Here is a 24,094-nt window from a genome sequence, read left to right as displayed (position 1 = left end):
CATAGGGAGACCATTCATGTTCCCCTTTCTAAGTTACATGAATCAATTAAGTTTTATTTTAAATGCTTCTCTAATTTGATGGTTCAGCACTCGAGTTCCACACTGCTCGGCCTCTCAAATGGGGAGAAAGGTAAAACAGCGGGCAAGGGCACGTCGGACCGTGTTGTGCTACAGCGGATATTTTTAAACTCCCTGGAGCCGGAACATTCAATAAATAATTCATTGCACCCAGGGCTGCGGTTACTCGCTGATGTCAGCGCTTTGTGTAAACGGCGGACGGTGCAGAAAGTGGTAGCTGCAGGACTGTGTAGGGGGTGTTTTTTTTAAATGGCCGTGTGCACGAGTATGTCAAAGACCAAAAATGTGTCGTTTGAATAAGATTTTTGTGTTTCTTTCTGTTGCAATTGGGATCAGCTTGTTATCCGGTGCTGAGATTAGAAAATCAGCGAAATGTCCAGCTCGGTGCAGTTGTGCAAGGGACGCTATCATGTGTGTTGGAACTTCATCTGTCCCAAGGATACCCCCCAATGATATAACTTCCCTGTAAGTAACCAGAACCGACTACAATATATGTTTTGTTTTTCATCTGCTTCTGACTGTGAACGAAGTGACATTTCTTATTACTTCAACTGACAGTCAGCACCGCTTTAAAATAAAACCAAATGCAAGCAGGGAAATGAAGTTTAAATTGAAAGGCAAGTGAGAGAGATTGTTGGTGGTATTGTGTAACTCTATCTCACTGCACTGTGCAACATAAGAATAATACTAATGTATTCAAGAAATGAAAGCTAAGTGGTAGACCCATTCTGAATGTAGCAAGCTGTCAGCTCCACACAGGACTTTGCAGCGCGCGCGTTGGCAATGCAGAATATTTAACATTCTGCCAATTTGCGATTTAACAGTAGTTTTGTAATGCGGTGACAGGATACTATTTAGGAGAATCTTTTTTTCCCCCAACTTTACTTTTGCTTTATTTTTTACTCATTCAGCAAAATAATAGAACAGGGGGTCTTCCAGCAGATGCACTGGCTCCCGAGGGAGCTGCTGTCACACGGCGCTGTGCTCCGGCCTTCCTACTGTTTTATTTCAATCCAATCTTCAGCAGACACTTTATTTCCACACACACGTTTTTTAAATAGGTTTGGCTTTGTGTAAGAGAATATAATATTGCATTCGCTTCGAACAGATTTTTTTTTCATTCTGTGTCGCCATGCTACACGTTTACAGAATAATTTATGTTGCAAGGGATCTATGTTCAATGAGAAAGTGCAAAGGAAAGAATTTAGAAAGACAGACTGTTGAACAAAACTGGATAAAATACGCCATGGCAAATAAATCCAGCTTTCTTTGAGCAAGGAAGCCACATTAATAATTACATAAATCAGAAGAAATTAAGAGTTCCGTAATGGAGTAAGTGTATGAAGAAAAGTCACAGTGTTAGATCTTCCAACCACTCAGTCACATCAAGGTCAGTCTATCTTCCTTACAAACAATTGCATCTTCTTAATGTTTTGCTTGCATTCTGTTCCCAGGAGTTTGGTAAACGGAAGTTACCGCGAAATAACAGAAGGGACGTTTTCAAATTTGCCATTTTTGCAACTTCTGTGAGTATTGCACTGCTTTTATTGGGACGGATTAAGTGTAACCATCCTCTCTCTCCCTCTCTCTGGATAGTCCAGTTAGATTCTGATCCAAAACTGTAAGATAACAAAAGTAAAAAGATTTGCCAAGTTATCAAACCTGCTGAGTTCATAGATGTTGTGAATGTGAAGTATGCATTTTTCAATATGTAGAGTTCAAATTTAGGATCTAACCATTGACTTTATGAAATCATTTCTACATAGGGGTGAATAGGTGTGAAGTCAATTTCCATTGGCTGTGGATATTTTCACAACTACCCACCCTTGGAAGTGTAGCACAAGGTGGTTTGTGGCCAATGTAACTTCATAAAGGATAAGGAGAACCTAAATATGTGTGTTTCAAATGAAAAACAACTGAGCATCCTCTTTTCCTCAAATGTCTCAATGGCTAGTGCTAGTTTACATCGAAAAATCCAAGGTATCCAAGTTAAATGAACCAATCTCAACTGAATGGGCAGTTTCCCTAGCTAGTGCTGAGAGGGCCATTGCTATTGATGATTTGCAGTATCCCTGTTATATTTGTCCACAGATACCTGCGTCAAATGGCTGCCCATGCTCACAAATGAAGAATGAACAATTGAATAAAGTCCACTTCCCACAGAATCCAAATTCCTGCATGAGTTACTATCATTCAGAAGATAAGTGAAGATATAGTGGGAAATAGGTAATCACTGCAGGAAGTTTATGAATTGTACAGTATTGTAAATAAATCTAAGAATCTTAAAAGAAATAATTAACTAAACAAAAATAAATTCTTAGTATAAAACTTTGAGGAATAAAATAGCACTTCTGTGTCAAAAAAAAAGACAATCTTTATTGAATCTGGGTGAGGCTCCCCTTATCTGTCATTAATGATACTTATTTTAAATACAATCCCAATATATAGTAAGGATGTAGTCACAGCCTTGTGATGGCGGTAGACAGGAGGAACCAACAAGCTTCAGTGGATGAAGGGTGGCAACCAACTGTAGAGAAAAAAAATTGACTGACAGAGTATGGTGTACAACAGGAAATCTCAACTGATCATTTATAGACTACGAGTTGAACCGGTGAAGGAATATGTTTACTTAAGGTCAGAACCTTTTCAGAAAAGAAGATAAAGTGAAAAGGATACCAAGAAAGCCAACCAGAACACACTGAATGTAACCATATTTCTTATCTAAGTAAATTGTAGAGAAAAACATTATATTTAAGAGGAAAAATCTAGAGCCATAGGCTATTAATTGAAACAAGAAAGCTAGAAAACAGAGAGAAAAGACAGGTAAGGAAAATAACTTTCTAAGTGAAGAATATACTCAATTAACAGGTTAAAACCATATGCAAGACTTAAGTACTTTAGGAAATAATCCCATGCTTTTAAAATCTTTAATAGGAGTTCAGGCAATTTTGTTTAGTTGTTCTAGGCAAGTGAACATCTCTGGCAAGGCCAGCATTTATTGCCCACCCCTAATTGTTCTTGAGCAGGTGGTGGTGAGCAGTCTCCTTGGCAATATTTACAAATAGGAAGATATCATTTGTCCACAATGGTATATCTTTGTAAGATGAACTATTTAAAAATTGAGAACGCAAAATTTTGAAACCTCCTCCAGAATAAAATAAAGCAATTCTAAAGGAAAGGGCAAGTAGGGAATGCAAAGGCAACGCAGGATGAATGAATAAATGATCAACTTACCCAAAGTGTGAATTGTTTTCATGAGAGAGTGACAAACAGTGGAAACCACTGGGAAGGATAAAGACAACCTTGAAGTTCTAAACCATTGCAGGAAACAGTTTTGAAATTTAGAATGTAGCAAGATATGATCAGCCAATAAAGGCTACCTTGCTGATAGCAAATACATTGTGGTAAGTGGAAAGCAAGAACTTAGCTGAGTAGCCCCTTCAGATGGAAATGATCTAGCATCTCTCATCTACAAGAACAAGACAGAGACCAGTGAGAGGAAATATCAAAGGAGATGTAATAGGCAGTCCAATATTGCTTTTCTTAAGTGCTCCTACAACCCCATCCTTAGTCTACACCACAGACAATTTAGGTGAACCACTAATTAGGAACATAGGAACAGAAATAGGTCATTCCAACCCCTTAAGCCTGTCCCGCCATTAAATAAGATAATGACTGATCCATGCCTCAACTCTATTTAAATGCTTTTACTTCATATCCCTTAATACCTAACAAAAGTCTTGAAAATTCAAACCAATATACAATGCATAGCACTCTAGGGCAAAGAGTTCCATATTTTCTGCAACCCTGTGTGTGAGAAATTACTTCCTAATTTCACCCCTAAATGGCCGATTTCCAATTGTAAGATTGTGCCCTCTTGTTCTGGATACCCCCACCAAAGGAAATTGTTTCTCTGTTTCTACTCTTTTGAATCCCTTTATGATTTTAAAGAACTCAATTAGATCATCCCTCAATTTTCTAAACTCAAAGGAATGTAAACAAAGTTGATACAATATGTCCTCATAATTTGACTCTTTAATTCCTGGTAACATTCTGGGGAATCTATACTGATCCCTCCTCCCACCACCACAAGATTCCGCCTCACCCCTCAGGATCTTTTTGAGGTATAATGCCCAAAACTGTATGCAGTGGTCCAGATAGGATCTGACTAAGATCCTGTACAGCTGAAGTATACTTCTTTCCTCTTGCAGTGGTGGTGGTATATTACAGTTCACCTAGGCAATCCAAGTTGCTGTGGAAAGATGCACTTTTTACATACCTGTTCTAGTCTGGAGCTTTGGATAATGATGGTTGAAAGTCCAATGTTCTTTCCATCACATGGCTGACCAGGAATCCCTCCCACTCTTACTGCTTGCCATTGGTGTGTGTTGGAAGGATTTGCAGGTTGATAAACAACCTGTTTGGCACATTATGAATGTTCCTTCCTTGTTCATCAAGACCTGGGATGGGGCTCAATCCTGGAGCTTCTGGCTCAGAGGCAGGGACATTATCCACTGCGCCATAAGATCTCCACTCTTTTAGTACAATATCTTAAGATGAATGTCAAGACTGCATTAACTTTTTTGATTACTTTTTGCACTAGTGCACTAGCTTTTAGTGATTTGCGTACATGGAAACCTAAATTCCACAGTTCCTCTGCAACTCCTAGCCCCATACCATTAAGAAATTACTCTGATTTCTCTTTCTCGGGTCCAACATTGATGATGTCACACTTCCCCACATTGCATTCCATCAGTTATAGTTTTGCTCACTCACTTAGACTGTCAATGTACTTTGCAATTTCCTACTCCTTCTACAGAATATACTGTACCTCCTAACTTATTGTCTTCTGTTAACCTGACTTTACTTATCATTGTTACCCCATACAACCTATTCATACGGTTCCACTGCAGACCCTTGGGCAACATTACTGTCACAGCTCACCAATAAGAGAATGTTCCCTTTATCCCTACTCTTTGTCTCATACTTCCCAACCACATGGTTACATCCAATTCTGTGTGCTTTCATTTTTGCTAACAATATCTTGTGCTCAGCCTTATTAGATGCCTACTGGAAGTACAGATAGACAACATCTATAGCACTGTTAGTGACCGCCTCAAAAAATTCAACTACATCACTGACACATGATGTACCTTTCACAAACCCACGCTAACCGTGAGCTGAGAATTCAACAAGAATGTTAAGTCCTTGGATGCAGCACTCAGTTTACGAGCAAATTTGTGGGGCATGGCAAGTAGGGCATTGAAAATTAAGCAATTCACATTCTTGCATTTAGATTAGCAATTGAATAAACAAAAAAGAAATGATAAATTAATTTCCCCTCCTCATAAATAAATTACCTATTTGGTTAATTCCATTCAATAGAATATTCTATAATATTGATTGAGAATTTTATGTGAAAACGTTGTTAGAGATGATATGTAACTAAAAACATGCTTATTTCAAAGTAATTTCACTATTCAAAGAATAGTGAATTCATTATGACTGCCACCTTTTTATTTAAAATATGTGCCAACCAAAGTAACGAACATTAGTACTGAAACTCTCCCATCTCAAGAGCCTAGTGTATGAATCTATCACTCCCAGATCAGATGGCCTGCTGCAGAATAAAACTTCCTGTACTTTGTGATAGCAACTTCAGTCTCAGGAGAGGACACCCCACCCCCTACACCAGAATGACATTTTTGACATCTTCCACATAATTTATCCTGTGATATCTTTGAGTGAAATTGCTAATTTAGGGACAGTTTTGTGCCATAGGTCCATGCCCATTAGGGGCTGAAGTCAGATGGTCTGAACTTACTTCATGTAGAATCCTTGCAGCCAGAGTCAACTTTCATTCCATCCGTCAGGTTGGATTTAAAACTAGGTCCCAGTAATGAAATGATTGTGCCTCTGTTCCACCCAGAGTGTTACTTGATAAAGGTTGTAAGAGATTTTAATTTTTATGTTTTTTTTATTCATTCATGGGGTGTGGGCATTGCTGGCTGGGACAGCATTTATTGCCCATTCTTAATTGCCCTTGAGAAGATGGTGGTGAGCTGCCTTCTTGAACCGCTGCAGTCCATGTGGTTTAGGTACACCCACAGTGCTGTTAGAAAGGGAGTTCCAGGATTTTGACCCAGCGATAGTGAAGGAATGGTGATATATTTCCAAGTCAGGATGGGGTGTGGATTGGAGGGGAACTTGCAGGTGGTGGTGTTCCCATGTGTCTGCTGCCCTTGTTGTTCGAGGTGGTAGAAGTCGCTGGTTTGGAAGGTGCTGTCAAAGGAGCCTTGATGAGTTGCTGCAGTGCATCTTGTAGATGGTACACACTGTTGCCACTGTGTCGATGTTGGAGGGAGTGAGTGTTTAAGGTGCCAGTCAAGTGGGCTGCTTTGTCCTGAATGGTGTTAAGCTTCTTGAGTGTTGTTGGAACTGTACTCATCCAGGCAAGTTTGGCTCATAGAAATTTTATAGCTTCATCTTTCAGAAGCATATGTAACAAGATAATCCAAGTGGACATCATTTGACAATGAGACTTCCCTAAATCTCAAATTGTTCCTGTTCAATTTATTATTTTTTCAAGATTGCTTTATAGTTCTTCATTGTTAAATATTCCACATCAAAACCAACACTTCAATCATAAGATTCATTATTTTGTGACAATATCCTATTTTCTGCTCAGTTCTTATTTTATTACTGAGACTGATACTCTTTTGGGAAAAAAGTGATACTCATTATTTTTAATGGATTATATTTATCTGCAGGGAGCTAAATCTTAGATGTCTAAATGATGTTGTCCTTATACCAAAGTACTAAACAGGAAGAACTGTTATATGGGAAAACTAGTTTTCATCATCACTTACTGATGGGTATTGTAGGAACAATGATTTTACTGAACAATGGACAATTAATTATATAACCACTCAAATCGGGAACACAAGCTATAATTTAAAAATGAACAAATTTTGTTCATAGATGTAATAAACTAAATGTTTATTGCCACCTCAACAAATGGTACATCATTCCTTTGCAGTTTATACAAGTAATTTTGGGCATCAAAACTCACACTGGAGCAAGTTTATGACTACAGCTCTTCAATGCAATCAATACTAGGAAAAGCTTAGAGACGGGTCGCCAGTAGAACCTTTGATGTATGCATACCAGTGACTCAATCTTTCCCGAGGATAATTGACTGAAAAGCTCTGCATTCTCTGACTAATTGCAATGCACTGCTGGTATAGTCTAATAAGTTGATGATCTGCATTGAACATCAGATTGGAGCGTTTGGTGCTGTGCATTTTTAATTCAAACTTTTATTCTCTTTTGAAAGCAGTATATCAAATTGGGCAAAATGAACACGTCACTTATAAATATACAAATCACTGAAATGAAGAAATAAACAAAATAAACAACTCATAAAAACTGAATTTATAAATGCTTGCGAATTGTAAAATATTTGCCATGGGGACATTGCAAGAGCCCAGAAAATGTTTAATTTATTCCAAATCTGGCCACATTTCCTACAATTATTTTTAGGTTTGCTTTGTATACCAAAGTTCCAAATCTATATGACAAAATAGGAGGGGTGCATAGAAAACCATTGGTAAATAATTAATATTTAGTTAATGAATAAAGTAATGTTTATATAATAAATGCACATACTCAGTCCTGCGAAAGATCTGCAGTACTAGACACGAGAGCCTTAAAATAATATTGTACAATATTAACATAAGAGTACTTGAAACATTCATATGAATTTCCTGTTAATTTAATAGCTACATTAATCTTATCTAAAATTAATGGATTAAAACCTCTGATAAAATAGCAGATATAATAATTTCATATGAATATCTTAGACATTCATACACTAATAATGCACGGCATAATTTCATGGCCCAGAAAGATAGTTATCTCGCCTAGTATCTGATTTAACACTGAGCAATTCCATACAAAAGTTGTGTTTTCCCTTACCTCTTTGATTTTAATTAATTAAACATTCAATGCAATAAAGGTGCTGTACTTATTATGGTTATGCCTATACATGCTCATACCCAAGGGAAAAAACAAAACCTAAGAAAATGAAACATAATAAATCCTTTGGTATCTGTCTATTCAATTTTCTTTCATCTTCTTCTTCTTTACTGAAGATGTTAAGAAATCTACTTCAGTATCATGGCCAAACACATTTTTATGGCTCAGCCACTTGGTTGTTAGCTGCTTTAACTAATGGATAGTGCTTTGGCAAGCTGCCTTCATCAGTGGGTGCAATTCCCAGCATAACTGTATTTATAGATGACTCTGCAACTATATCCAGAGCACGTACAAATACTGCTATTTTTGTACAATGAGAGAAGCTTACACTGTGATGTCTAGTTTGGATATTCATCAATGGCCACCTGAGATGCCAAGTGGAGAAATAAGGTGCCTGCAACAACAGACCTTAGTGGGCAGGTTGATGTGATATGTTCCATGGTGTGACACTCCCTGAGAAACATACGAACAAACATACAAACATACGAAATAAGAACAGGAGTAGACCATTCAACCCCTCGAGCCTGCTCCGCCATTCAATAAGATCATGGCTGATCTGTTTATGTTTCGATTTCCACATTCTCATCTACCCCCTGATATCCTTTGATTCCCTTGCCTAACAAGAATCTATCTACCTCTGCCTTAAAAATATTCAATGACCCCACCTCCACCGCCTTTGGAGGCAGAGAGTTCCAAAGCCACACACCCTCTAAGAGAGAAAAACTTTCTCTTCATCTCTGTCCTAAAAGGGCAACCCCTAATTTTAAAGTGTCCCCTAGTTCTGGACACACTCACCGGAGTAAACATCCTTTCCACATTCACCTTGTCAATACTGTTCAGGATCTTATATACTTCAATCAAGTCACCCTTCACTCTTCTAAACTCCAGTGGAAACAAGCCCAGTTTGTCTAACCTTTCCTCATAAGACACCCCACAGATTCCAGGTATCAATCTAGTAAATCTCCTCTGAATTGCCTCCAGATGCATTTAAATCCTTCCTTAATTAAGGAGACCAGAACTGCACACAATATTCGAGATGTGGTCTCACCAATGCCCTGTATAACTGAAGCATAACATCCTTACTTTTATGTTCAATCCCTCTCATAATAAAGGATAACATTCCATTAGCCTTCTTAATTACTTGCTGTACCTGCAGACTAACTTTCTGTGACTCATGCACTGAAACACCTAGATCCCTCTGCACCTTGGAATTCTTGAAGCCGCCAAAAGATTTCAATGCTATCCTATGTGGGACCTTTCAACACTTTTCATGTTGCCACAGCGACCACGGTTTATGGTTTCCTTCTCTCTGTTAACATTATAAATTATTATACCTGAAGATTCACAGCATATTACAACCTCTGTCCATCCAACAGCATACTCACACAGCTACTATTTCCTCTTCTTGCAGTTGAAATATTTTAGCTCCTCCTCAAAGAATGGAATTTAATGCCCTCACCTGTGGTGAATTTGGTGGTGGGGAAGTATTTAATTGAGTGGGAGAGTGATGGCTGGGGACCCTGCTGCCTTCCTGCCTCTGCTCCAATTAAGTCCAGGGTGGGAAGGCAACCATGGACAGTCAATTGAGGCCCTTAAGCATTAAGTTTAAGGAGATGCAATTAATGATCACTTAAGGATCTCACCTTGGGAGACTCACCATGCGGGAAGCCTGAAATCCTGTTGGGGTTGCTTGTGGGCTTCTTGAGTTCGGGGGGTTAGGGCCCTCATTTAAAGGTGCTCAGTGCCTGATTGAGGGAGCCGACATTGGAAAAGGTGGGGTGGGGTGCCCACTGAGAGCCACCCTTCTGCCCTTGCTGCTGACTCCCCTTTGATTGACCAGCAACTCTTGGCAGGTGGACTTGTGCCGCCGGGGTCCTTGATCATGTGGAAGTCCCACTGTTGCCTGGTTAAGTCCCTAATTAGCACTTAATTCTGCGGGCCCTCCTGAAAAGAGGTAACACAGGGCTCTGGCCAATTCTCTAGCCAGTGGCAAGAGACCCCTCTCCTCCATTAAATACCACCCTTGATTTCTGACTATTTTGAACTCTAACCATGCTGTCCTCAGCTATCATTTCCAACCATAACTCAAAATTTCACTTCTTTCTTTCCAATTCCTCTTTAATTTACAACTTCAGCATTCCATTCAAAGAAGATGAGCATGAATATGTTAATTCTGGCATCCTGCAGCGCATGTGGCTTTGCTTAGAACACCTGGCTTCAATTTTCTCTCGCCACAAATTTTTTTCAATTCACTTACGGGATGTGGGCTCTGCTGGCTGGGCCAGCATTTATTGCCCATCCCTAGTTGTCGTTGAGAAGGTGGTGGTGAGCTGCCTTCTTGAACCGCCGCAGTCCATGAGGTGCTAGGGAGGAAGTTCCAGGGTTTTGACCCAGCGACAGTGAAGGAATGGTGATAAATTTCCAAGTCAGGATGGCGAGTGGCTTGGAGGGGAAATTCCAGGTGGTGGTATTTCCATCTATCTGCTGCCCTTGTCCTTCTAGATGGTAGCAGTCGTGGGTTTGGAAGGTGCTGCCTAAGGAGCCTTGGTGAGTTCTTGCAGTGCATCTTGTAGATGGTACACACTGCTGCCACTGTTCATTGGTGGTGGAGGGAGTGAAAGTTTGTGGATGTGGTGCCCTGGATAGTGTCAAGCTTCTTGACTGTTGTTGGAGCTGCATTCATCCAAGCAAGTGGAGAATATTCCATCACACTCCTGATCTGTGCCTTGTAGATGGTGGACAGGCTTTGGGGATTCAGGAGGTGAGTTACTCGCTGCAGGGATTCCTAGCTTCTGACCTGCTCTTGTAGCACAGCATTTATATGGCTAGTCCAGTTCCGTTTCTGATCAATGGTAACCCGAAGGATGTTGATAGTGGGGAAATTCAGCAATGGTAATGCCATTGAATGTCAAGGGGCGACGGTTAGATTCTCTCTTGGTGGAAATGGTCATTGCCTGACACTTGTGTGGCATGAATGTTACTTGCCACTTGTCAGCCCAAGCCTGGATATTGTCCAGGTCTTGCTGCATTTGGACATGGACTGCTTCAGTATCTGAGAAGTTGTGAATGGTGCTGAACATTGTGCATTCACCAGTGAACATACCCGCATCTGACCTTATGATGGAAGGATGGTCCTACCCTGAGTAACTCCTGCAGTGATGTCTTGGAACTGAGATGATTGACTTCCAACAACTACAACCATCTTCCACTGTGCTAGGTATGACTCCAACCAGCGGAGAGTTTCCCCCCTGATTCCCATTGACTCCAGTTTTGCTCGGGCTCCTTGATGCCACACTCTGTCAAATGCTGCCTTGATATCAAGGACAGTCACACTCATCTCACCTCAGGAGTTCAGCTCTTTTGTCCATGCTTGAACCAAGGATGTAATGAGATCAGGAGCTGAGTGGCCCTGGCGGAACCTGAACTGGGCCACAGTGATCAGATTGTTGCTAAGCAAGTGCCACTTGATAGCAATGTTGATGACCCCTTCCATCACTTTACTGATGATCGAGAGTAGACTGATGGGGCAGTAATGGCCAGGTGGGATTTGTCCTTTTTAAGTGCAGGACATACCTGGGCAATTTTCCACATAGTCGGGTAGATGCCAGTGTTGTAGCTGTATTGGAACAGTTTGGCTAGGGGCTCAGAAAGTTCTGGAGCACAAGTCTTCAGTGCTATTAACACCATTAAACACTACTATTACCACTGTCATTAACACTCCCCTTTCGCTGGCCTTCTATCAAGCTTCACCTGCTCCACCCCCCTTAAACAATATAAATTTCATCACATTTCTACTTTTCTGTAGCTCTGAAGGAGAGTCATAAGGATGCGAAACATCAACTCTGTTTCTTTCTCCACAGATGCTGTCAGACCTGCTGAGTTTTTACAGCATTTTTTGCTTTTGTCTTCAGTACTATTGCTGGAATATTGTCAGGGCCCATAGCCTTTACGGTATCCAGTGCTTCAGCCATTTCTTGATATCACGTGTAGTGAATCGAATTGGTGGAAGACTGGCATCAATGATGCTGGGGACCACCAGAGTAGGCCAAGATGGATCATCCACTTGGCACTTGTAGCTGAAGATTGTTGCGAATGCCGCAGCCTTATCTTTTACAGTGATGTTCTGGGCTCCCATCACTAAGGATGGGGGCATTTGTGGAGCTTCCTCCTCCAGTGAGTTGTTTAATTGTCCGTCACCATTCATAACTGGATGTTGCAGGCCTGCAGAGCTTAGATCTTATCCGGTGGTTGTGGAATCGTTTAGCTTTGTCTATCACTTGCTGCATATGCTGTTTGGAATGCAATTAGTCCTGTGTTGTAGCTTCACCAGGTTGACACCTAATTTTTAGCTGCTCCTGGCATGCCCTCCTGCACTCTTCATTGAACCAGGGTTGATCCCCTGGCTTGATGGTGATGGTAGAGTGGGGTATATGCCAGGCCATGAGGTTACAGATTGTGATTGAGTACAGGAGAACTTTTTAGGTCAATATGTAGAGGGTCCAACAAGGGACGGTGCAGTGCTGGACCTAATTCTGGGGAATGAAGCTGGACAGGTGGCTGAGGTGGTGGTGGGCGAGCATTTTAGCAATAGCGACCGCAACATGGTACAATTTAAGTTTGTTATGGACAAAGAAGTCAACAAGTTGCAAAAAAATGTTTTGGATTGGGGGAGAGTGGATTTTAGTAAAATAAGGCAGGATCTGGCCAAGGTAGATTGGGAACAGTTACTTGTGCAGAAATCTACAGAGGAACAATGAGAGATGTTCAAAAATTAAATGGGGAGGGTACAGGCTCAACATGTTCCCTCTGGGGTGATAGGAAGGAGTAACAAGCCCAGAGAACCATGGATGACCAGAGATATTCAGGTTACGATGAGAAGGAAAAGAGAGGGTTTCAGCAGGTACAAGGGAAGCAAATCAGCAGAGGCATTAGTGGAGTACAGAAAGTGCAGGGTGGAGCTTAATAAAGCAATTAGGAGAGCAAAAAGGGATATGAGAAAGCTCTGGCTGGTAAAAGTAAGGAAAATCCCAAGATATTCAATAAGTATATCAATGGGAAGAGGATAACCAGGGAAAGAGTAGGGCCCATAAGGGACCAAGGGGGCAATCTATGGGTGGAGCCAGAGGACATCAGTAGAGTGTTGAACGAATACTTCACATCCGTCTTCACCCAAGAGAATGAGGATGAAGGTACTGAACTCGGGGAGAGAGACTGCGAGGTTCTTGAGCAAATTGATATGGGGAGTGACAAGGTATTGGAGGTGTTGGCAGGCTTAAAAGTGGACAAATCTCCAGGTCTGGATGATTGTGTCCCAGACATGCTGAGGGAGGCAAGGGAGGAGATCACAAATTTTTAATTCCTCTCTGGCCATGGGGGAGGTGCCAGAGGACTGGAGAACAGCTAATGTGGTTCCACTATTTAAGAAGGGTTGTAGAGATAAGCCAGGGAACTACAGGCCAGTGAGTCTCACATCGGTGGTAAGGAAACAATTGGAGAAAATTCTGAAGGAGAGAACCTACCTCCACTTGGAGAGGCAAGGTTTGATCAGGGATAGTCAGCATGGCTTTGTCAGAGGGAGGTCATGCCTAACAAATTTGATTGAATTTTTTGAGGAGGTGACCAGGTGTGTAAATGAGGGTAGTGCAGTTGATGTAGTTTATATGGATTTCAGCAAAGCCTTTGACAAGGTCCCACATGGGAGACTTATTAAGAAGGCAAATGTACATGGGATACAGGGTAGTTTGATAAGGTGGATTCAAAATTGGCTTAGTTGTAGGAGGCAGAGGGTGATGACAGAAGGATACTTTAGTGACTGGAAGCCAGTGTCCAGTGGTGTACCACAGGGATCTGTGCTCGGTCCCCTATTATTTGTCATTTATATAAACGACATAGATGACTATGTGGGGGGTAGGATTAGTAAGTTTGCGGATGACACAAAGATTGGCCGGGTGGTTAACAGTGAGGTTGAGTGTCTTGGGCTACAGGAAGATATAGATGGGATGGTCAAATGGGCAGATAAGTGGCAGATGGAATTTAACCCTGAAAAGTGTGAGGTGAAGGAGTAATTTGACAAGGAAGTATTCAGTGAATGGCATGACACTAGAAAGTTCTGAGGAACAAAGAGACCTTAGTGTCTGTGTCCATAGATCTCTGAAGGCAGAGGGGCATGTTATTGGGGTGGTGAAAAAGGCATATGGGACACTTGCCTTTATCAATCGAGGCATAGATTACAAAAGTAGAGAGGTCATGTTGGAGTTGTATAGAACCTTGGTGAGGCCACAGCTGGAGTACTGTGTGCAATTCTGGTCGCCACATTATAGGAAGGATGTGATTGCACTGGAGGGGGTGCAGAGGAGATTCACCAGGATGTTGCCTGGGATGAAACATTTAAGTTATGAAGAGAGGTTGGATAGACTTGGGTTGTTTTCATTGGAGCAAAGAAGACTGAGGGGCGACCTGATCGAGGTGTACAAGATTATGAGGGGCATGGACAGGGTGGATAGGGAGCAGCTGTTTCCCTTAGTTGAAGGGTCAATCACACGGGGGCATAAGTTCAAGGTGAGGGACAGGAGGTTTAGGGGGTATGTGAGGAAAAACTTTTTTACCCAGAGGGTGGTGACAGTCTGGAATGCACTGCCTGGGAGGGTAGTGGAGGTGGGTTGCCTCACATCCTTTAAAAAGTACCTGGATGAGCACTTGGCATGTCATAACATTCAAGGCTATGGGCCAAATGCTGGTAAATGGGACTAGGTAGATAGGTCAGGTGTTTCTCACGTGTCGGTGCAGACTCGATGGGCCGAAGGGCCTCTTCTGCACTGTGATTCTGTGAATTCTGCTGCTGATGGCCCACAATGCTTCATGGTTGCCCAGTTTTGAGTTGCTAGATCTGTTCGAAATCTATCCCATTGAGCAGGATGGTAGTGCCACACAACAAGATGAAGGGTATCCTCATTGTGAAGACAGGACTTTGTCTCCACAATGACTACGCGGTGGCCGCTCCTACCGATACTGTCATGGACAGATGCATCTGTGGCAGGCAGGTTGGTAAGGATGAGGTCAAGTATGTTTTTCCTCTTGTTGGTTCCCTCACCGCCTGCCACAGACCCAGTGTAGCAGCTATGTCCTTTAGGACTCGGCCAGCTTGGTCAGTAGTGGTGCTTGCTGAGCCACTCTTGGTGGTGGACCTTGAAGTTCCCCACCCAGAGTACATTCTGCACCCTTACCGTCCTCAATGCTTCCACTAAGTTGTGTTCAACATGGAGGAGCACTGATTCATCAGCTGAGGTGGGGGTGGGGGAGGGGGGTGGAGGTTGGCAGTGGCTGGTGTATGTGGAAATCAGCAGGAGGTTTCCTTGCGCCTGTTGACCTGATACCATGAGACTTCATGGGGTCTGGAATCCCTAGAACGTTTATATATCCCTAGAACTTTTCAAATGTTAACAAGCAAAATCACATCTATCAAATCATCTTGTCTGCTGCTGACTTCGAGTATTCTGGAATGGTCAGAGGTAGAAGTTCTCCGTGGGCAGTTCTGAGCACTTACACTGAGATCAAAGGACAGTTTGGGGCAAGTCTCTTGATTAATGATGAATCTTTAGCCAACTTTATTTCTACTTGTAATTCCTATAAATCCATTCCTGAAAACAAATTATATTATTTCCTAGATTTCTACTGTTAACAGACTCAACTGGAGAAGGGTCACTGCTGCATTAAGCTATTTAAAATGTCACCCATACTTACTTAACTTCAATGCTTTGTTTTCAGAAAACATGTTGTGGTTAAGACTGCAGGATTATTCTTTTGTACTTTGCTAGACATCTAAGTTTTTAAGAAGTACATTCCTCTGAAATATCACACTCAGTAATGATTACGTGTTTTACACCAATGTCAAACAGTTATCATTATGAGCTGATTTTTTAATAAAGATTTTTTTAAAATCTAAACATACAACTTATTTAAGGGAAGTGCCAACTCTTGGCCTTCTTCAACTCTCACACTCATTTCTTGCTAAAGCAGTCTCTGGGCTGAAAATCCCCCCCCCCCCCCCCCCAACCCGTTGGGGGGGTTGTGCGGGGGCGAGCGGGAGTGTGCGCAAACCCAATTGGCGCCCCTGATCGGGTGCACGCCGCCATTTTACGTGGGTGGGCCAATTAAGGCTCGCCCAGCATAATGCACACCTGGAAGCACTGCGTGCTCTCTGTGCGGGCGGGAAGGATTCCTTGAGTCGGGGCCTGCACTCTTTCGCGGCTGCGCACGAAAGAGCACAGAGGTGCCTCAGGGAGATTAGTTTAAGTTCTGGAAAATTTAATAAAGGTGAAAAAAATTTTAAAGGCATGTCTCCTCATGTGAAACTGTCACATGGGCCTGAATTTTCCCGTTGGCAATTTGGGGGCGGGGCCAACTTGCCGACGGGACAATGATGTGGGATGACGTCGGGAGGAACCCCCGATGTCATCCCGTCCCATTAAACTATTCAGGAAGGCGGGCAGACAGCGAAATCAGCTGTCTGCCCACCGACCTGTCAATGGCCAATTGAGGCCATTGACAGGATAATTGAGGTAATTAAAGGCCCTGCCCATTCAAGCTTAAGGCTGGCGGGCAGGCCAGAAGCCCCAGTGGGCTTCTGATAAAACATGAAACCTCATCCAAAGGTGGGATGAGGCTTCATGTCTGTTTTAAAAATCTTAAGTAAACTTTATGTGAAATTTATTAACATGTCCCATCTCGTGTGACATTGTCACATGAGGGGGACATGTTAATACTTTTTTTATTTTTCTATTTTGATACTTTGAAGCACTGTCAGTAATCTCCCTGAGACAGCACTTAGTCTCGGAGATGTACACTTTTTCGCGTGCATGTGCGAAAGAGTGCACTTTGACAGATGGGGAATCCCTCCCCCTCCCCGCACAGGAAGCGCATTGCGCTTCCCGTCGGGCAGCCCGCTGGGCGGGCCTTAATTGGCCCACCCACTCAAAATGGTGGCGGGGCCCGTTTCGGCGGTGGAGTTTGGCTGCCCGCCCGCTGCCGGGCTGGTGGGGCCCGCCCGCCAACCTAGGGCAAAATTCTGCCCATGAACTGACACATGTCCCTTAATTTTTTTCAAAATTTTTTATTTAATTAATAAACCCTTCATGAAACCTCATCCCGCTTGTGGATGAGGTTTCATGAAAAATGCGAAGGTCACCTGGGCTCTTCGCCTGCCCGCCAACCTTAAGGTTAGACGGACTGCATTCTTAACAACTTTAATTACTTTGTTAATGGCCTTAATAGGCCTTTGACAGTTTGGTGGGCGAGCAGCTGATGGGGCTGCGCGCCTGCCAAGCTGACAATCTAAATGACACGCGGTGATGTCGGGATGTCCGCCTGACGTCACTGAACGTCATTTTACACCTTGGCGAGCGGGACCCGCCACCTCTCGCAGACAGGAAAACTCTTCCCTCTGTATTTTTGTAAACTTTCCCCTCCACTTTTCTCCCATCTTAATTGTATAATTGATAACACTCCTAACAGAAAGCTGACCTCTTTGGATCACTTTTTTCTTCCACTGTTAAAGTTAATAGTATGAGTAAAGAAACTCTCTCCATTGCTCCATTCTGTTCTTCTAGGCTAACCAGCATCACGTTCCAGTAAATGTTACAGACCCTCTGCTCTGGACTTTATCTAGGTCCTGATGACATCCCTCCCACCATTCTCAAAATGTTTGTCTTTGCATTAACTACTGTCCAATGCAGTATTATCTCTCCAATGTCCAATCTATATTTCTCTTGCTTGGCTATTAGTTCATGTTCACTCTATCATTAGGAAAGGTGATCAATCTGATCATTTTAATTATGACCATTTTAACAATACTTTCTAAAGTTATGGAAACTGCCTGTAACTCTGAAATTATCCATCAGGTTAAAGTTCTGACCTAACTCATGATTTTCTGTATGGGTTTTGGTACGGGTGATTGGTGATTTTCTTGCCTATTTGAAGATACCCTTTTCTTTACTAACAGCCTTTTCCTTAAAGCCCTTGCCCTTGTCTGCTCCACCCTCACCTCTAACACCAGCTGTGTGGAACTCATGGATTTCTTCACCACCATGATGGAGACTATCTGTCCAGTGCCTCTACTTCTGTTCCTGTTCCCCCTTTCCCCCAATCCCTCATATTCCTCCACACACCTTAGCTCTCAGGCTGCTTTGCTCCCAAAACTACACAGCTTTGAAAGAAAACTTTGATGCATTTGTCAAGATTTATTGTTTGTATCAAGTTTAAGTTAAATCTATTGCCAATAATTCTAGTTTGGATGCTAATTTTTAATAACATAAATTTAAAGCTCCAAGATCCTCAAAAGAGTTGATTTTTTTTCAGACTCCTGAATTCAAATTCAGTTACGTCAATAAATGATGATGCCTTTGCTGGGCTTCCACATCTAGAGTATTTGTAAGTTCTTTTCTTTTTTCACTTTATATTTCCTTCATCATATTTCTGATCAACCATTTGAACTAACCAGTTGTCTTCACTTCTACAGATTCATTGAAAACAACAAAATTCAGTCTATATCAAAACATGCTTTTCAAGGCCTTAGAGGTTTGATCCATCTGTAAGTTTTTGTATTCTTGTCACCTGTCAAATTACTTTAACACAGTCTAATTCTTTAAATTCATATTTCAATAGAATGGAGCTTACTATAAAACAAGTAATTTCTCAGAAGACATTCAAACTAATGAGGTGGTGCTTTAAGGTTAATTATTTTATTTTCAGTTCTTTGGCTAACAGCGGCATCGGATCCTTGCCAAGAGATGTCTTCAGTGATTTGGATTCCTTGATTGAACTGTAAGATTCTCACCTTTTTCAGCAATCATTTCATTTAACCTGCGATATTATTCATTAGCACTTATTTTTGACACTTTGTCAACCTAAGAGGGAGATGGTGGCATAGTGGTAATATCATTGGACTGGTAATGCAAAGGGTGATGTGCTGGGGATGTGGGCTCAAATTCCACCATGGTAGCTGGTGGAATTTAAATTGAATTAATAATATCTAGAATTGAAAGCTAGTTTTGGTAATGGTGACCATGAAGCAATCATTGAAAAACCGCTACCTGATTCAATAATCCCCATTAAAGAAGGAAATCTGTAATCCCTAACTGACCAGGTTTACCTGTAATTCCAGATCCATGGTAATGTTTTTAACTCTTAACTACCCTCTGAAATGGCCTAGCAAGCCACTCCATTCAAGGGTAAATAGGGATGAGCAACAAATGCTGGCCTTGCTAGTGATGCCAACATCCCATGAAAGAATAAACAAGGCCCTTATTCTTCCTTTCTTGTTTTTGGTTTCGCTCCTTCAGGTAGGAAAGTGCTGTCGACAGTGCCACTCCATTATCTGCCATGTGGAGGCAATCCCTGTTTATTTTTGTTTTGTCTTCCCCTCAAGATGGTGTACTTTGCTACAGTAAATCACTACGCTCAGTAATCTGGCAAAGAACCAGGAAGATTTACTCAATATGTTGAGCTGGCAAAGCTCCAATAGGTTGTGCTACAAAAAATTCCAGTGTAATAGTTGGTTAAATACGAACCATATATTTCAAAATGTTAGGCAAACGTACCCAGAGACAGAACGTTCCATTACTCTGCCCTGTGGAAATGTACAATGGGATGAATGGGCTTGAGATCAATGTGCTGCTAATATGACTGTTTTTCTTGTGACCTCTGCTGTCTATATTATATGCATAAGGATATTTACAACAAATCAAACATACAGGTTGAACCTGTAAGTGAGCTAAATTAAAATCAAATATGATTTTGAGTGAGATCAGCAAATTTGTGAAAAGTATGGTGCTGGGGTACTTAGAGTGGGAACATGAAATCAGGGCTTGATGCTTTCATGATGAGTGATAAAAAAAGTCATCTGAACTTTACTAGAAAACATATCGAAATGTCACTATTATGCTAGTCCTGAAATAGAGTCAAGTCACAGACTGCAATCTTAGCTATGTCAGAAAAATTCAGTAATGTGTTAGATTAATCTGAGTTTCTGCATACAGATCTCTGCTGCAGATTAAAGGTTAATAGGAAAAATTGAACAGTGAATATCAGAAGACCATGATTTCTGGAATTATTAAAGTTCACTCGTTTCTGTTTGTACCATTGTCAATCAAACTGGCAGTTACACCGTCGTTTCTTAAGGTTCTATTTGTGCCTCATAAATTCATTAATCTCAGAGTGCAAAATTGGTCACACAGCACATGTCTCCACCAAAGCTGAAATTTCACATTTCTGAAGTGGTTAAAGAGCTGATTACTTACCACCGCTTTGGAACAAGAGGGTGGCCCCATAATGCTGCAGCCTTTTTCATGCATTATATATATAGGGATTTCAGTCTGTTAGTATTGCACATGGTGTACCAGAGTCTTGGTTAATGTACCCTACCAATAATGTCTGGTTATGTCACTCTTGCTGAAAGAGATGGTGTGCACAAGATCGTCTACAGTGATACCAGTAGTGACAGCAATACAATGAAGCCTCTAACAACTTTTGAACAAAGGATGCTGGCCTGCATTGGCATGGACACAGTGGAAGGAAAAACAGCTGCTATGTTCCAATTTAATTCTTCCTGCTGATTTTTGGCTTACTGCTCTCACATGGTGAGAAAATTTTCCACATTATTACTGTCAAAGGCAAGGCTTTAAGCAAAGTGTATTAATAGACTCTGAAATGTACCCTCTGTTTTCTTCACAGATGATAAGCTGGAACCAGTGGTGTGTAGTGGAATTCAGAACAGTACAGTAAACCCAGAATCACCACTTTCACTTCCAATAACATACCAGCGTCTTGGGAATTATAAATGTAGAGGAGTCAGAGGAAACACCCGTTATTGTACATTTTGATGGTGTTGGATGAGTAAAGAGACAGGGAATGGCTAAGGGCAACAGTGTAGATTGGAAAGCCTTCACTCCGACTACATTTGCTGGTGTTCCTTGTACTGGAACCCTTCTCGCATCCCAAAGAATAAATGGGCAATGAGGAGAAGTGTTCTGAGTCTACCCTTCATTAAATGGGAAGGATGGATGGACAGTTGTCCAATTAAGAATCTGCTGTTGGCAAGAAACCATAATTGTTCATGACAGCACTGTCAACTATAGCTGTAGCTGTACGAAGTCCATTAAAAAAGGGCTGCTGAGCACCATCGAGGAGGGATTCAGTTTCTTTTAAGATACTTATCACTCTGTCTTTGACAAATCAGTGTGTCTCCAGAGGAGAACTACATTAAAGCAGCTTTGTACCAAAACTGGCAAAAAAGCAATTCAGTGACCATGATATTGACTAGGCTCTTTGCCTAAATAAACTTTGTACAAATGGCTCCCAGAGGAAGCTTCAAAAGCAGGTCCACCACAGTGACTCAAACACAGAGCCCCCCAGGCTGTTAGTATCTAATAGGTTCTGTTGATGGATGTTAAATACCCAGCAGTTTAAGGTAATAAGGTGAACAAGCATTGGGTATTGACTAGTGAATTATACTCAGATGTGGATATAAAGAACAGCCATCCAGCACTGGGGAGGGTGTTAGAGTGGAGAAGTAAGCTCTATGACCAGCAATAAACTGTCTCCACCAAAGCATCCTAGTTTTAGTCTCTTCTTCAAAACCAGGCTTGGGAATTCCACTTAAACAGACTCTGCAGAAGGGACATCAGGCAAGGCTCCCCTCCGGTTAGAGGGAACCTAGAATCTCAGGAGCAACAGTGGCCCTTTGCTGGGAAGCTTGCAGGTTAAGGTAAGTGACTACAATTCCACCAGTATCAAAAATACAGGTGTTGTCTAAACACAATTGGAGAACACTTTATTCAAAATACATATGTACTGGGGGTAATGTGTAGATTGATATGTCCAGAAAATGCACCTTAGATGTTACCAGCAACTAATAAAAGCAAATCCTTTCAATAAAAACTGCATTTTGTGGATTTATTACAAAGAATCTCAAGAAATTGTTGCATTTACACAGGACAGAATAGGTGTTTCAAATCTGGCTGTTCAAAAACTGGAGTTGTCTGAAAACTGGACATCTTTAAGATACGCCATGCATCGATGTAAATTGAGTAAAATAAAAAAAACTTAGCGGGACAATTTGGCAAGATGATGCATTTGTGTGGTGCCTGGCTAGTTATCCCCTTTGCTGCTTGGTATCCCCTTTGCTGCTTGCATGCCAGTCTATTCCTGCGCTCTGAGCGACCCTTGCCCCTACCTTACCTGTCTTGACCTAAACCATCTTATCGCCTGAACCAGCTGACCCAGAATCCGGCAAGGTCTGAAATCTGGCATGGTTTCAGTCCCAAGGTTGCCGGTTTTGAGCCGCTGTACCTCTAATTGCCAATTAAATTTGGCACACAAATTAGACCTGGCAATTAACAGAGTAAGTTCCTTTTTAATGATTTTTTTTGTTCCTGCAATATCACTTAACCACTTTTGCCCTGTAAAGGAACAATTGAAACTGGTATCTCATTACTACAAGCAATAAATTAAGAGATTCAATTTATTTATAATTTAAAATATTTTACATTTTGTTTCTTTTTTGGTCTATTTTTCCCTCTTAATTCAGTCTTTCCCACTCTATTTCTGTTTGGTACCTGACTTGACTCTAATTCACCCTATTTCCTCCTTAGCTGATCCTCTATTTCTTTCTCTATCCTGTTGATCCCAGGTCCCAGCGCTCCGTCGCCTTTGCTGCATCATTATCAGCTCACAGCAACAACTTGCAGGACAATGTTTTTGTGCAGAAGGGTTAGGAGGAAAGTCAAACTAACAGGGCACACCACGAGACCTTTACCATTGACACAGATTTTTCTGCACTGGTGAGATTGGCGATTTAAATTTTTGCTGCATTTCTAATGGGAATACCTCACAGCGAAAATGGCAGCAGATCAGATGTGATGTAGCCAGTGTACTAATCCTAATGGTGCGATTTTTTTGTTATAGTGGTTATTGAAATGCTGAGTTCAACAGCAATGCCACATTCCTATTGCCTCGTTGTAATGGGCTCCGAAGTACACTTCATTTCCACAGGAGAAGCTATGCATATTGTAAATAAATTTGCTTCTTTGACAATGAAACTTGTTTGGTTAGTGACTCCATGAATAGACATTTCCCAGTTAGCGGCATGGTTGCTGGATCCTTCTCATTTCCAGGTTCCTTGGTGCCAAAATTAAAATTCTCAATAGTATCTGCTGCCATTTTCCCAATCTCAGATCTTTAATCAGATCTCTACATTCTATTAAATTGCCACTCAACCCAAGTAACCCGACATCTTAAAGGTTTTTTTTTGAACACCAGCTACTTGGGAACTAAAACCAGTCAAAGAATTAGATTAAAGTTGAATCTTAGTACTAGTTATCAACATTTGGAACAAGGTTTGGTTGTGCTTTACCATTTTGTGAAATTATCTATTGATTAACTACTGTCAGGGATTAGGAAAGGATCAAAATCCTCCAATCATGTTTTAAAATTGAACATAAATAAGTAACTCCTCAGCAGTTAGTGTTTGTTGCTTGGAACAACTTCATGACTAAATCAAGGCTTTGAATTGTTAATGATAGTGGAGGTTTAGGGTTCCTTTTGTTGGATGTACTACAGAGGAGACAAAGGCAATTTATGTGGCTTCACATGATGATTTGGAGTATGTGCACTCTCTGTAGAAATATGCCACGTATTTCTTATGGTCCTGAGACGACGGGCAGAATCTTGTTGAGGCATTGGAGGTCTCACCTGCTGGCTGGAGAGCTGTCGCGTGACCCGCACTGCCTCTTTTTGGGAAGGTCTGCTGAACCACAAGCCAATCGGGCAATGGCGAGGCCAGCGACGGGCCATATCCTGGAATCATGACCACGGGTGGAAATATCACCTGCCAAGATGCCAGCCGATCAGAGGTTATTGCCATAGGGGCGGTGGTGACTGCTGCAGGAAAAATACTTACTGGAGTTCAAGAATCGCAGAGCGACCC

The 24,094-nt window shown here is 41.6% G+C and overlaps 1 protein-coding gene across 1 annotated transcript in view; it reads left to right on the top strand.

Moving 5' to 3' along the window:
- Positions 1 to 249: 249 nt before the first annotated feature.
- The window catches only part of lgi2a (leucine-rich repeat LGI family, member 2a), a 73,826-nt gene continuing 49,981 nt past the window's right edge, over positions 250 to 24,094 (top strand). The window contains exons 1-5 of the mRNA XM_078545901.1: positions 250 to 543; positions 1,533 to 1,604; positions 18,469 to 18,540; positions 18,629 to 18,700; positions 18,862 to 18,933. Coding sequence (XP_078402027.1) covers positions 362 to 543; positions 1,533 to 1,604; positions 18,469 to 18,540; positions 18,629 to 18,700; positions 18,862 to 18,933 — 470 coding nt within the window. The 5' untranslated portion in view covers positions 250 to 361. The remainder of the gene's footprint in view (positions 544 to 1,532; positions 1,605 to 18,468; positions 18,541 to 18,628; positions 18,701 to 18,861; positions 18,934 to 24,094) is intronic.

The sequence above is a fragment of the Cetorhinus maximus genome, chromosome 1, assembly GCF_964194155.1.
Source record: "Cetorhinus maximus chromosome 1, sCetMax3.hap1.1, whole genome shotgun sequence".
In the NCBI taxonomy this organism is placed as follows: domain Eukaryota; kingdom Metazoa; phylum Chordata; class Chondrichthyes; order Lamniformes; family Cetorhinidae; genus Cetorhinus; species Cetorhinus maximus.
The sequence above is the reverse complement of the archived record's forward strand: the minus strand, read 5'-3'. Positions and strand labels throughout refer to the sequence as shown.